The sequence below is a fragment of the Chaetura pelagica genome, unplaced genomic scaffold (genome assembly GCF_000747805.2).
Source record: "Chaetura pelagica isolate M959 unplaced genomic scaffold, ChaPel_1.0 scaffold115, whole genome shotgun sequence".
Lineage (NCBI taxonomy): Eukaryota > Metazoa > Chordata > Aves > Apodiformes > Apodidae > Chaetura > Chaetura pelagica.
In genome coordinates, this window is record NW_009953761.1 from 1,852,377 (window position 1) to 1,867,157 (window position 14,781).

A 14,781-nucleotide genomic window follows, 5' to 3' on the forward strand; every position below is an offset into this window, starting at 1 on the left:
TCTTCCTTCTATCACCAGCTATGCTAGTAGTACCACTTTCTGTGCTATGAGAATCAGAATACAGATTAAGCAGAGCCAACTAGATAATCAACACAAGGAAAATAAATCTTTTGCTAGAAGTGAAAGACCATAGGTTGTTTCCTTTGGAAGTGGGGAAGAGTGGGCTAGCAGGAAACTTATGAAGTTCAACAGAGAGAAGTGTAAGATTTTGCACCTGGGAACATGTTATCCAGGAGCGTAGTTCAGACTGGGATCCAGCTGGCTGGAGAGCAGCCCTGTGGAAAGGGACCTGGGGGTTTCGGTGGATAACAGGCTCAACAGGAGTGAGCAATGTGCTGCTGCATAAACAAGGGCATCACCAGCAGAGATAAGGAAGTCATCATCCCACTCTACTCGGTGCTTGTCAGATCACGCCTGGAGTACTGCATTCAGTTTTGGTCCCTGCTCTACAAAAAGGCTGCAGACAGGCTGGAGAGGGTCTAGAGAAGGGCCACAAGGGTGATCAGAGGACTGGAGAACCTGCCAGATGAGGAGAGGCTGAGAAAACTGGGTTTGTTTAGCCTTGAGAAAAGAACATTATTACACCGTCCCAGTGCTTAAAGGGTGGCTTCCAAGAAGATGGAGATTCCCTATTTACAAGGACTCACATGGAAAAGACAAGGGGTAATGAGCACAAGTTGCTCCTGGGGAGATTCCAATTGAACACAAGAGGTACATTTTTTGCATTGGAATAGTTTCCCAAGAGAAGTGGTAGATTCCCCCACATTGGACAGTTTTAAGTCTCAGCTTGACAGGGTCCTGAGCCGTGTCATATAAACTATAGTAGCACCTAGATAGGTTGGGCCAGATGATCCTTCTGGTCCCTTCCAACTTGGCATTCTATGATTCTATGATAGGAGAGGAAGGAAAGCAGCTGGGTCTTTGGTTATGGTTCTTTCCCAAAGCTCCTCCCAGCATGGTACAGCTGTGTCTTAGCTATGCTCAGGATGGTGCTGGAAGAGGCAATCTGTCCATTACTATTTAAATTTAATCCTAAACACGGGTATGTTCCAGCATATTGTCACTATTAATGTGTAGCAATGTTGTCCGTATTTGTTACACCATTTGAGTTAATTGTCTGCATACTTTTCTTGTAAATTTCTTTCCTGAACAGTCTGTGCTACAGTATTCCATGTTGCAGCCAGGATCAATGCTGACAAGTGTCTCTGTCAGGAATGAAGGGAAGTCTAGAAACAGATACCAGAATAAAGGTGGTGAAATTCATAACAAAGAGGGAGAGACTTTTGGATTTGCCCTTTATCACTGAGAATTTCCAACATACCTGTAAGTGTAGCACATGAGCAGGGACATTAGAATGGCAGGGACTAAAGTTTCATACCAAAGATTGAAGTTTCTGAGGTCAAGCAGAGAAAAGAGTATAATTGAGAGTTATCAAGGAAATCATAAGGCGTATCATATAAAATTGGTAGAGTCAGTACTTCAGCCTTGCTGAATTGTCATGTGCATACAAATGAATAAAGAATAAATCTTCCCAGCCACTGCATGAGGATTAGAGGCTGGAAGAGTTCATTGCTCCTAAAACCATTTGTATGTTTCTTTAATTACCAAAATATACTATAAAAGCAAAAAGAGGCATGAGCTATGGACTTCTATTAATTTCTTTAAGTAACATATCCTGAAACATTAAACAATAAAGAATGTAATGTTCTTTCTAGGTACTATAATAATTGTCTGTATGACACTTTTGGTTGACTAGATACCACAGGGAAGTATATTATACAAAATCCTAAGCTGGAACTAATCATGGCCTGCAGGAATTACAAGAGTACAATTATTCCTTGAAGAAGATGGTATATCCAGCAAGAAGCTCAGGTATCTTTTGTGAATAAGAATGTTAAAATAATTCATGCACAAGTGAATCTCCTCTGCTGTAAAAACTGTTAAGGAAAATATATATTAGGGAATTTTACAAATGCTATTTTAATATTGTCATTCTTCTCAAGGACATTTTCCTTCTAGCCGCAATGGTGAAGCAATAGCTATAAGAGTCTTTTCTGTCTGATAACATTTGTGTAGTTTACCAGTGCATTTTGCAATTGTCTTTTCCAATAGATCTGTTGCAGGCTTTTTTTAATGGTATAAAACATTCATTGGTAGTCCTGATTGTTTTTATAATACAACACCTGTAAAATAGTTCTGCTTTATTCTGATTATTTGTATAGTGATGTAGGTATGCATAGCACTCTTCAGGCATAAGAATACTAACAAAACATAGCAAGAATTTTCAGGCACTACTTCAGGACCTCAATATAGCAATACAGGTCAAGTATATTTTCGATCTCCTCAGTCCCTTTATTGAAGTAGTATTAGCTAAAGGAGAGGTGGACCTGCTCTAATGCTGAAGGATACTGCAGAGAAAGCAAGGGTCTTTTTTTTTTTTTTTTTAAGGGGGGAAGATGATAGTTTTTGACAGGTACCATCAATTTCAGCTTTTTTGCAATAAAATGGGATGTGTGTGAAGTGTTTTACATCTCCTAAATAGATTACCCAACACAGACACACACACACACTTGTCACAGCTAATGGCATCCTTTCTGCTGAGCCTGACAAATTCTAGTCCTAAATCTAAACAAGAATGAATCCTGGCCAAATGTTGATATTTCACCCTCTGTCTGGGGCTATGTGGGGAGAAGGGAAGCTTTTTCAGCATCCTGAGCTGTAACAATTAGTGCTGTTAACCCTGCAGAATGCACTGTCCTCCTAACGAAGCAATCTTGCTTCTAACATTTTATGTGGAATGCACAAAACTAAAAGCAATACTACAGCTTTCATTCATCATAACATTTTGTGGGCTTGATCTACAGAGAGCTCAGATCTTTTGCTTGCCATAAATGTGTTTCAGATCAAGTATTTTAAAAGCAGAGCTAAACATTAGTGTGTCACCCAGTTTAAGGTTTTCCATTCACAAATAAGTATACAGCAAGCTAGAGTACTCAACCAGAAAAAGTTTGGCAAAGTGAAATGCATCTGTAAACTTCAATGTACAGTTTGCTGTCATTGTATAAAAATACTACATGCAATGCCATTTATAGATATTCTTCTATATTGCCCTAAAATACAGGGAGATATTCCCAAAGATCAATTACATATATATGCTCTGTAGTGTATTCAGCTGTGTGTCTTACCTACTTAGCCAAAATATCCAAGGAAAAAAACGTGCATGTGAGACCTTGAGCATCATGCTCAGCTGTAGGACAAAGTATTTTAGCTGATGGCAAAGGAAAGAGCAGTTCTCCAGCAGTTAAGTCCTTCTGATACCATTTGCTGTCTCCTGGTAAAAATAGGGAGTGGGCAGAAGAAATTCTAGCCTGTCTTGGCTGTCTTTCTCAAAAGTCTCCTGCAGTTTGATGCTTTCCTTCAGGCTTTAGCCTTCTAGTCTCCTTGGGTTAAATGAAAATCATAGCTTTTAATGGAAACTGTCTGTGGTTCTGGAAAAAAATTAAGAATTCAAAACCTTAGCATCTCTAAACCAACAGTGAAATAGTGAAGAGTGAACAGGAGTTTAGAGGGAAGGAGAGGTAGGGGACATAATGTTCTTTTAAATACTTCTTTTCTTTCTCTTTTTTGAATACTATTTCTTTCACAGAAGAGAGTTTTATCTCATCTGAAAGGAAAGGATGAAGTGGCTGATAGGGGATTCCGTGTATCCTTTATAGTGAGAAAGGATCTCTGAAATCTCTCGTTTTTTAGTTGTTGATAGTGCTGTTGAGTTTGAAATAAAGGTTCAATATAGAATGTTCCTCTATGGAAGTTGTTTTTTTTAATTAATGTAATAAAAATTCCTCCCACAAAATTTAAAAAAAAATAATAAATAATAAAATGTTAATAGCTGGAGGCAACAGAGCTTTACTGACAAAAAAGCTTTATTTTGACAGTTTAATTTTCTCACTCCTTTTCCTTTTTTCTCCCCTGTCCCACCAGCAGGAAGGGAGGTAGCCACTAGCTGTGTGGGCTAGCAAGGGCCAATGCACCACAGTATATGACACAGTTCAGGATGTAAAACAGCTATACATATAAACCCTTGGATAGCATAGGCAGCCAGTATTTGGTGGCTCTAGAAAAATGTAAGTACTGGTTTAAAAATCTTATGGAGGAGTTGGGACAGGTTGAGATTTGGTGGGTGTTTGCCTGTTTCAGGAAGCTGCACATGTTGGCATTCTGATACTTTGGAATCACAGACTCTTTAGCATTTATTTAGTATCTACAACACTAAATCAAATGGGGCCAGAGACTGATCCTTTGCCCTAAATCCAGCTCGCACAGACTTGCGCACATGTATGCTGCCTAAGACTAGCCTCCCTTAGGCTAGGAGGAGCCTAAGTGGCTAGAAGGAGCCTAGTGGAGGTAATACACATCTTTCCTATATAGTGTTCAAGCTCCAAGTGTCCTGAGGGACCTGGCAGTACTGCGGTCACCCTAAAACTTAATTATTATTTTGGGGAATATTTCAGGTCAATGTTGTAATGTAGAGGGGGAGGGGAAGGTCTTGCCACCCATCAAAAGTTGTGGTTTAGTAGCATGAAACTGAAGGGCTGATGAACGACTTACTGTGCAGAATGACACAGAGATATGTTGGATGTATTTTAGATTTAGAGATTGCTGGAACACTGTTGGAGGGTTTTTTACGGTAGAAGGAACTAAACGTGGTACAGTTGTATCCATATTGACTTTCCAGAGGTCATCTGGCATGAACTATCCTCAGAGCCAGGCCTGGATGTTGTCCTGGAAAGACTTAGTTAGGATTGTCCAAAACAGAGCTAAAAAATAAACTACCATCAAAGCAATGTGATTGAGCTTCTGATGCTTAGGTTTGTGTTACACCCCTCTTTTTTTGAGCAATGTAGATGTAGACTACTTAAATTCTACCATTACTGTTTGCAGCAAAAACTTTCTAAATTTCAACAGGAAACAGATCCTAGATCTGAATTTTACATACCAATTTAGGATTGAAGATACAGCAGCTACAGCCAGATTAATTATAATCAATTATTGTAATTAAATTTGGGTTATTAAGACATCAGTCTGCACAGGTTAAGAAGAATCTAGATATCAAAGCTGGATTTTTACTAAATAGGGTGCCATTAGGCACAGCACTTACCCCACAAACCTTTGCAGTCCTTGGACCTGACTGTGCTATCATTTTGTTCTGCCTCTAACCTCTCTGCACCTCATGTATTTAGCTCACAGTCCTACATAAGGGACTAAGCTTGATCCATACCTTTGTTTGCCAGCACCTTGTACAACAGAGAGAGAGAGAGGAAGAGGAATCTGGATTGGGATATGTTAACCAGGGCCTGCCTTTAGCTGTGCCTGGCAGCCCACATGAGGCAGGACAGCAAGCCTGATGACTCAGATTGTGAAGTTTCATGCTTTTGATTTCCGGTAAGAATACAATCACTGTCCAAGACAAAATGTCTGTGATCTCTACAGAGACTGGAGGTAAACCCACACATCTGCTTCAAGGCTGTGAGGCCCTTTGCTCTTTTAGCAGTGCCTGATATCTGCCAGAGGAGACAGTCCTGCCCAGGCTAACCTGAAACACTTGGGAACAAGAAACTGCCTATGTTGGCTGCTGGCAACATCAATAATTGCCTAGAAGATATGACCCAGCAATGTCTTACAGGCTAAGCACATTAATTTGTGTACAGCTTATGGCTTTAAACAACATGAGCCTAGGAGGGATGTAGCCTACCCTTGCCTCCTAGGCAGTTTCCAAACCAAGACAGGAGCTTTGTGAGTGAGCACAATGATTAATGGTGCAAGCAGTAAAAAAATAATTGGCATCCATCCCCAGGGAGCTGAGCCAGCTCCCTAGAAAATGTCCCAGAGACAAGTTCTTTTCCTAAAACCAAGAAGACAGACTACTGCCAATGTGGCATGTCTTCTGTGTGTGTTTCAATGAATGCCACATTGTTATCTCAAGAGATATTTGGATTAGCAAGATCAGGGGTTGGCAGAAGGCAGGGGGGTTGGACTTGATGATCTTTCGAGGTCTCTTCAAACCCCTAGGATTCTGTGTGTGATTCTCTGTTTGAGAGAGGCCTTGGGTGGACCATACTGGACTCTCCCAAAATGTTTCTCTGTGTTCATAGACCAGACTACATCCATCACAAGCCAAAAATGAGACAGCTCTGGGAGGAGTGCAAGGGACTATGGACCACCTGGTCCCTTTGCAATGCACAGCCATTGCATGTCTCTGCAGAATGATTAATGTACAAATGAAGATCATCCCAGCTGCAGAGCGTGTTAGGAGGGATGATGGGAGGGAGAGACCCTAGGAGGTATGTGCTGCTGGATGTGGCAGGCCTGCCAGGCATGCTGCTCATGATGAGGTCCTGTGCAGCACCCCAAAGAGCACCACGAACATCTGGCAGCCTGTGGCTCCCCATGTGGCTCTTTATCTTGCTGCTTTTCCAACATGTGTGGGGTGTGCTGTGAGACCTAGACAGTCTTCTCAGTCAGGAAAGCTAGACACAGCATCCCTTCAGATGTGATCACTGAAGGTATCTGTGTTTTCACTTAAGATCGTGTATTTGCCCTTTATTCATGAGGTAGAATTAGTAAAGTCAAAGTAAAAAAGTTTTCTGATTGAGCAGAATTGAAAGGCAGAATTGAAGTTGCACAGGACCATTCCTTTAGTATTTATCTGAGCGTTAGGTTTTAGTTTCACTTTCATTTTTCTTTGTACATTCCTGCAAAATAGAAACCATTACTTTTATCTTTCTTTGTACACTCCTGCAAAATAGAAACCAGCAACCAGTTATTCCCCTCTCTCACAGGCAAATCTGAAGTGCTGGGGTAAAAAAGTTATCAGAAATACAGCTTTCAGCCGAACCTCACTGTGCTTATGCCAAAACAGTCTACCCCAAGACTGCACAAGCTGTTGTGGACTGTTTTATTAGTATAGCTCAGCTTTGCTGTCACCTTCTGACTCCAGTCTGCTTAGGTGCTGTGGCTCAGATGACCAAACTGAGCTTCATCAGGAGGACTCAGAAATAAATGCATGGATTTACATGTGTTGCAGCTCAGAGTCCACCCAGGGGGGCGGGTCTTACAGGGAATCGAAACCAATCTGTAAAAACTCAAAGTTTTGAGTCTTTTCCTAGCCTAAGCTGCAGTACTCCTTTCTGACAAGGCAAGCCGCTCCCAAAGCAATGTCTGGTGTTGGAGGTTGGAGGGGTGGCAGCAGGTACAGGATGGCTGCTGCCTCCAGTACCCCATTTTCTTCTCAGGGTTACCTCTGGGATGGCAACAATAGAAGGGAGGAGAAGGCTGAAAATCCTCAGAAGCTGACAGCATCTGGAGAGGAGAAATGTGGCCGAGCATCGGTCAACCAACAACAACAGCAAAAGCAGTAGTAAGTAGCAAGGAGCCTGGCTGAGAAGGTGGGGTGTGCACTTACTCAAGGTATGAACCTTTGAAGACAGAAATACTTTAAAGAGAGCGTGTGAATGGCATGGGGGACAGAAGCAACCTGTCCTTGTCCTCTCAGAGCCATCTGCAGTCAGCCTGAAGCCTACTTGTGAGCAGTGCTTCCTACCTGGCACTCAAGGTGTGATGGCATGGCTCACACATGATGCTATAGCAGTGGTCAGTTCTGTATGTTTGGTGTTGCCATACATAGAGTGGGTTTCTTGGCATCTTTTTTCAAACTGAAATTTCAAATCTCATTTTAGCTCTGTGTTTTCTGTCTCCTAATATTTCATCTTGGAAAGTTTAAAAATACTTCCTCTAGCTTAAGAGATGGATATAGGCTGTGTTCCAGCACTGATCTGAATGCAGTCCAGGACATAGAACAGCTTCCAACAACATACTGCAAAAGTAAAGCTGAAGCTTCAGCCCTCAATTTTATTTTAGGCTTCATTGATATCTATGCTCATTCCATCAATGGTTCTCCAGTGACAATTCTTAGATAGCTTGTATAAGCTCTAGCTTGCAAATATAATAAAGAATAGAAACTGAGAGTAATGTATTTTATACATGTGTTTAATATATATATGTGTTTAGCTGACCAAGTTGAGTTATTTAGTCTTTTTTCTCCAAATGTGTTTTTTCTGAGTTGTTAGTAGCAGTGCATGTAAGGCTGTTATTACTGTGTGCTGAGTTTGCTTAGCTTGCCTTTTTCCCCCCCCCTGCTTTTTAAAGTGCTGCTGACAGAAACTGAGGGCAGTTTCGGTTCCTTTTCCTTCTTTCTGGATGAAGAAGGTGGTGCCACACTGTGAAAAAGGTGGCAGGCTGCAATCACAGGCAGCAATCAGCAGCCTACCACTGTAACCCATGAGTGCTTGCCTACTAGGTAGTAATGATGCAGGGACTATTACAAGCTGGGTAGCTTTGAAATTCATCAGCACTTTAATGACTGACTTTCAGGCGAGCAAAGAACCATTCCTGAGTTAGTCTATGTTTGTTTTTCTGCCACTTCCAAACATGAAAGACCTTGTGTCTTGCCTGCCCTCCAGCTGGCATACATCCACAGTACAGTGAGAGCAGTCCTAGTTAGCTTTCGCTGTGCATTTTTTTTATTGGTAGGTTCATCTTGGGTTTTTTGGCAGGACAGACTGGATAGTGGGGGTTTTCACACTGGAATAACTTCCTGGATTTGGTCTGGGATACAAACCCTCTGGTATAGGTTAGGTATGTACTTAGTCAATTGGTTAACCTGAGCTCCCTGCAGAATTTAAGGCTGGAACAAATATATCCACACAGATTCTGATCCAAGGATGGGATCTCCTGTAAAACTAAGTGAGCTTGTGGGGAAAAAAATAATTTAAAGCCCTAATCCATTTTTCATCTTTATGTGATGCTTTCAGACAGAAAGTTGTTGTGTATCTACTGCTTGGTATTTTTTTATGATGCAATAGGAAAGATTCTGTGTCTTTATAATATTGTAACAAAGAATTAATTCCTAACCCTGGAGTGTACAATTAAATTCTGCAGTAGTACACAGTTAATGAGAAGGTGGAATGAGGGAAAGGCAGGTTCAAACAAACCATGTAATATGAGTGGGAAACAAATACTCAAAAAATAAAGTGAACAAAACTGGGGTTTGCTCCCTTCCCTTAAGGAGGGGGTTGCCAACTGTAAGTTTTAATGGGATGAAGCCACTTAAACTGTGATTTTCTTAACTAACTCATATTGAAGTGGTAAAAGGTATCTGAAATACTGAAGCAGACAAGGGGAGATTTTTATACTTAAAACAAAAAAATAACTGTTACATTCTTTGTTGTATCTTCGTTTTGTTGTTTCAGGTTACCTTTCAAGAAAAGTCTCGGGTTAAGATACATTTCAGCAATGATCATAGAAAAATTTGGATTGGAAGGGACCTTAAAGATTATCTAGTTCCAACCTTCCACTAGACCAGGTTGTTCAAAGCCCTGTCCAACCTGGTCTTGAACACTTTGAGGGAGAGGCCAATAAATGATAAACAAATTACAAAGCTGTCTCAGATTTTTAGCCATCAATCCTTTTGAACAAGATCCTTAAAACTAGAATATTATGACACCCTCAAAATGATCCAGATTTTCAGGCTCTGGGATAACTAAAGACTGAACAGAGCAGTTGGAGAGCTAAAGTCATAGGCTGTCAGTAGGGAAAAAATGCACTGAATGGCATTAATCTGGAAGGCTTTCTGGATACTCATAGCAGAGGGAACATGCAAGGCCCAAGTAGGATACCTCTCTGCTAAGGAGTGATTCCATGCCAACTTCTGTGCTTCTTGCTTTTTTCTGGAAATAGCCAGGATATGGTTTTAATGCCAGCAAAAGCAGGAGTCGGAATCCCTGTTGAAGCCTCTGAGTATATGTCCGAGTTCCACACAAACTCTTGGTCTTCAGCTGGTATTTCAGAGTGACTAGGAGTGAGAAAACATCTTAGAAGCATCATATGGTGGGATCAGGAGAACTTTCATGTAGACTGGACACGTGACATGTGTGTCGTGTGGCATGTTATAGTTTCATTCACTAGTCAATATTCAAACTTGACTTTAAAAGTACAAGGTGGGCAGCTAGTATTAAAGAGTAATTTTTCTCTTCCTTTGGAACAGCTCTTATATGATATGTCAAGGCTGAGAAGTGATAATAAATGATGCTAATTAAGTTAAGAAAAAAACGTATTCAAATGCAAAATTGAAATTAAGTTTTTACATCCCCCTCCTTTTCTATATGGGATGAGGTTTCAGGCTGTGGAGAAAAAAATCATGAGAGTGGCAAGTGCTTGAAACTGCTTATAATAATAAGCTTGCATTTAAGTTACTTCACTTTGTCTGCTAAGTGCCATGAAATTAACTTGTAGAAAGTGAATTCCCAAATTGCCCCTGTTCATGTCTATTCAGAAAAAAAAAAGTCTGAACAGAAGAAAAAGTGGAGAAAAGTAAAGAAATTAGAGGTTGAACTATATCTAGTGCCTGAAAAAGAAAATGCTGCCCCATTCAGCAGCCTGTCCTTGGCACCTTTAAAGCTAACAAGAATAATATTGGTCCTGGTAAAACCCATTAAAAAACTCAAATTCAAAATAGTAAAATCTAAAGATATATTGTTGCACAGCTGGTAACAGTCCCTCATTATTTTGTGATAAAGGAGAGCAGAGTTACTAGAATGTTTGTCTCATGAAATTGTATTATTTAACTACTAGAACCAATCCACCAGAGCTTTCTTTCCTTCCTTTTCCAATCTTCATCCTGAATGAAAATAAATAAATAATTTATCTGTTGTGTTGTAAGACTTCTCAATCTTTTGCTGATATTTTTAGAATATACTCCTGAAAATTTTCTGTTCTGTTCTGAAGATTTTATTTTATTACCTGAATGTAGTTATTTATTTAAATGCCAAATTAGTCTATGAAACTGGAGGCAGATGTTTAGCAAAATTCTTCTTTTGCCCACTGCCCCAGAACTGGTGGGAATGTTAGAAGGGTCACGTGAATTTTGGGCAGTCTGTTTAGAGCTGAGGTCTGCATTTGCTACCCAGGGCACATCTCCCAACTCTATCTTTCAGGGAGAAATACTAATCTTTACAGCCCAATGAGGTGATCCAGCTTCACTGTGATCAGTAGCCAACCTTGTCTCCAGTCAAGTGTTTGATGGCAGGGTCTGTATAAGAGGATAACTATGCAGTAAGATTTCTGTCAGTCTGGACAATGGGGGTTGCTGTGTTCCTTATAATGCTTGGAGGGTGGGGAGGAAGTCTTTCTAACTCCTATAGCAGAAAGGCCTCTCAGAAGAGCTTGATTTGCGCAAGCCCTGCCTTGTTCCCTTGATGCATAGCTTGATGAGGAGCTGCATTGAGATGAATAAGGAACATATAGGAGGATAGTGTGTTTGGGCACAGCCAACAAAGGGACAACAAATACTGTGGTGCAGAAAGAAAAGAGGAGGAAATATATTGTGGAAGAGAAAATGAGAGAAGCAGAGAGGAGCATGCCACTAGCTTAAGTCTTCATCTTCATGTGGTACAGTGTCTGACCTGCTCAGCTCTCCAGACCTGCTGGAAAGCCTGACTCACAACACACAGACACCTCTGTGGGGGGCAGCTCAGCTCAGTGCTGGTGTTGCCAAGCCCAGTGCCTGGCCTGCCCATGCTTGTGCTCCTCATGGCTTCTGATTCCCAGGTGCTCCAGCTGCCTCTGGCTTGCTTGCTGTGTCCCCGGCCCTGTGCTGTGCTGAGGTGACTGAGCCGTTTTGGGACCTGGTGACAGTATAAACATGGCCACATCCAACTTCACAGACTTTGTTGGGTCGAATATTAGCCCACCACACTGCCACAGCAAAACTCTTATGTTGGTTTAGCCTGCCCATGACCATATGCTAAGTACTGGTAAGTTAGCATTTTTAGGGAAGAGACAAAGCTGTGCTGCAAGCCGAGTTTGGGTGGAGAGGTACTGCTTTGGCTTCCTCATTTGATCCATCACTGTGACAATTTCCTAGGAGCTTTAGAAGGTGGTTTAGGTTGCCCGAAGTGGGATGCTGGCTGAAACACCTGTCTTTCTTTCAGCTGTGCTGTTGCATGCTGAGCCCAAACCAAGCTGCTGAATCTGAGACCCATCTTAACTCTAGGAAATTCAGTTCTAGTTTTCAATTTTATTCTTTGGATCAATTTTTATCTTCAGAAGCTGCTCTACAAACTTGTGGGTACTGGAGAACTGAGATTTGGGTGCCAACAGAAGAGCCTCAGGTCTGTTGCTTTCCTCCTTGTTTCTGACTCATTCCTTCTCCTGGGCCTCTCTCTGCTGCAGTTTTCCTTCTCACTCTTTCCTCATTCAGGATTTAACTCTTCATTTTATCCAGAGGTCTTGCTATGGCAAAAATGTTGGCTATTTTAATGAAAGCTTTAGCTAACTGGAGGGACTAGATACAGAAATGAGTTACTCTGGCTTAATAAGCTTCCAGACATCAGTTGAAATGTGATAATTAAGTGCATTCCTAGCCTGTGGCAAACACAGTACGAAATCCATGGATGTAGACTATTGATGATAAACATTTTCTGCTAACATAGTTTATTTTCTGCCTTTTGTTTTAAGAGCACACATGCAACTAGGATGAATGTGTATAATGTTAAGCCCCAGTAATTTGCTTTTGTCTCAGCTGCAAACTGGTAAGATTCCACTGATAAAGATGGAGAGCCACAGCCCTAGACCTGCACACAAGGTTTGTACTCCCTTCCAGAGCTCTGCTTATGGCATCACCAGGGCACAGAGCATAGTGCTCAACTGAGGAAGACTGGTTGTCATTTGTCATTAACATCTGGCCATGTGCACATTGTGCAACAGGGATACCTATGGGACAATTGTCTGCTTGCTGGGATTTGGCATCTTTTAGCCCTCTGATTTGGCAGCTTCCATGGTGCTTAGCAGCATATGGCTCCTCCATCAGGCATGGGAGTTTTGGTGAAAATAATACTTGGTGTTGGAATGGACTTGACTACTCTTAAAACAATTCCTGATAATTGAATGCAAAGTTCAGCTTAGCATATCTTTGAAGGAGATTCTACAATTGTCTCGGGCAGTTTGGTCCCTTTTCTCTTTTAAATGCAGTCTTAATATGTTATTTAATGCAGTATTTCCCCTATATCTTCCCATGAGTCCTTCCTCTAGGCTGAACCTGCCCAAGTCTGTTTCCCAAGCTTTAGACTTGTGTTGCTCTCAAACTGCACTCTCCTTGGTTCACATCACTTACAGAGATCACATTGCCCAGCGGAGTGAAATATTTAGCTTTCAGCTTTGTGGCATTCATGTACAGATGCACTGGCAGCATAAAACACAGTGGAACTGGAAACAGTTTATAACAGGCATTACTTTTATAACTCTTTAAACTATTTCACACTTCATTTGGAAAGCTCCCCAGTGGTAGATAGCTGGAGCAGGCTTAAGGAAAAATTGAAGGACACAGCTCTGCAAAAGAAAAAACAATTATTGGTGAACAGTAGTTCTCATGTGTTTGGGTTGTTTTCAGTTTTAGAAATAAGCTTTTTTATACAAATCTGAAGGAGAGCAGAACAACGGTTCCTATAGTCTGTACCCTGAAGGCATTGAAAAAGTGTCCTTGAGTTATGTTAGTTAGATGAGTAGAGTTACACACAGGATTCAGAATTTAAGATTGCAGAAATGTTCTCTGTATTTGTGGTCACTCAAACTGTAAACTACCCTTGCAGATTTTCTATGACTGAACTGCTTGTGTCTCCTGATATGTTTCTGTATCTGTCTATTTTTATATATATAGGTGTTTCTCTTTCCACTACTGTGATATTTGATGTTTATCTATTTGAATAATCATATTAGGCTGTTTTTTGTTTTGTTTTGTTTTTCAATACAGATACATTCTCTTATTGGGTTATAATTTTCTTAAGCTCATTAATATCTGTTCAGTCTGTATAATTAGTCTTTACATTCCCATTTTTGTGGAGAAAATAAACTAAAAAAGTATCATCAAGATTAATATGATCTATAAAGGTAGAAGACATTTTGTTTCTCTTTTCTGAGCTATAACCTGGATAAGGTGCTCTCTCCTCCTTATGCAGTGACTTCTGTGTTTTGATTTATAAAACAACCCTACCTCAAAGATAAGCTTAAGACATTTAACAATAGGAATCATCATTAGGGAACCTGAAAAATTAAATTCTATATAATCTTTTCTGGTTGTGGTTTTTTAAGTACTTCCTATATTGGTGAAGTACAAAAAGTCTGGACACCACTGATAGCTTCAGATCTTCACATTTCCTTAATTGCTACCCAGGTAAGTAGGATAATTCGCTCCAGAATTACGGCTACTGTGGCAACTCAGAAACTGACTGGAATATTTAATTGACAGGCTGTAGTGGGTTTTATAGGCTTTACTAAATCAGAAGTTTTGTCTGAACAAAGAAATGACATGCAATAGCCTGCAAACAGGCTAAAAACACCAGGTGAAAAAGCTGCTGTTGGATTGCATTAACTTTCTTTCCTTCTAAAGAAGTACTTAAGAAAATTACAGATTTCAGTCTTGGCAGTAGAACTGGTTGGGCAGATGTTGTGTCTCAGGCAACAGTTCATCTGGCTCCTCTCCTGCTGTTAGCCTGAAAAGCAAGGATCAGTTCATACCCCGACTTTCACCCACCCCACAGGAAGTTTTGCCATTTGCTCGCTCTTCCTTCCTCCTGATCCCAGTACCCAAGGCTAAACCCTTACAGATATATCTTTCCAGAGACCAAGGTGAACACTACAAAATTAGATTAAAAACTCACTATTATTCTT

General features: G+C 40.7%; 1 protein-coding gene across 1 annotated transcript in view; it reads left to right on the top strand.

Moving 5' to 3' along the window:
• Window positions 1-7,214: 7,214 nt before the first annotated feature.
• Window positions 7,215-14,781, top strand: part of EPSTI1 (epithelial stromal interaction 1 (breast)) — a 40,423-nt gene continuing 32,856 nt past the window's right edge. Inside the window, exon 1 of the mRNA XM_010000872.1 lies at window positions 7,215-7,414. Within this exon, the coding sequence (XP_009999174.1) occupies window positions 7,215-7,414 (200 nt within the window). The remainder of the gene's footprint in view (window positions 7,415-14,781) is intronic.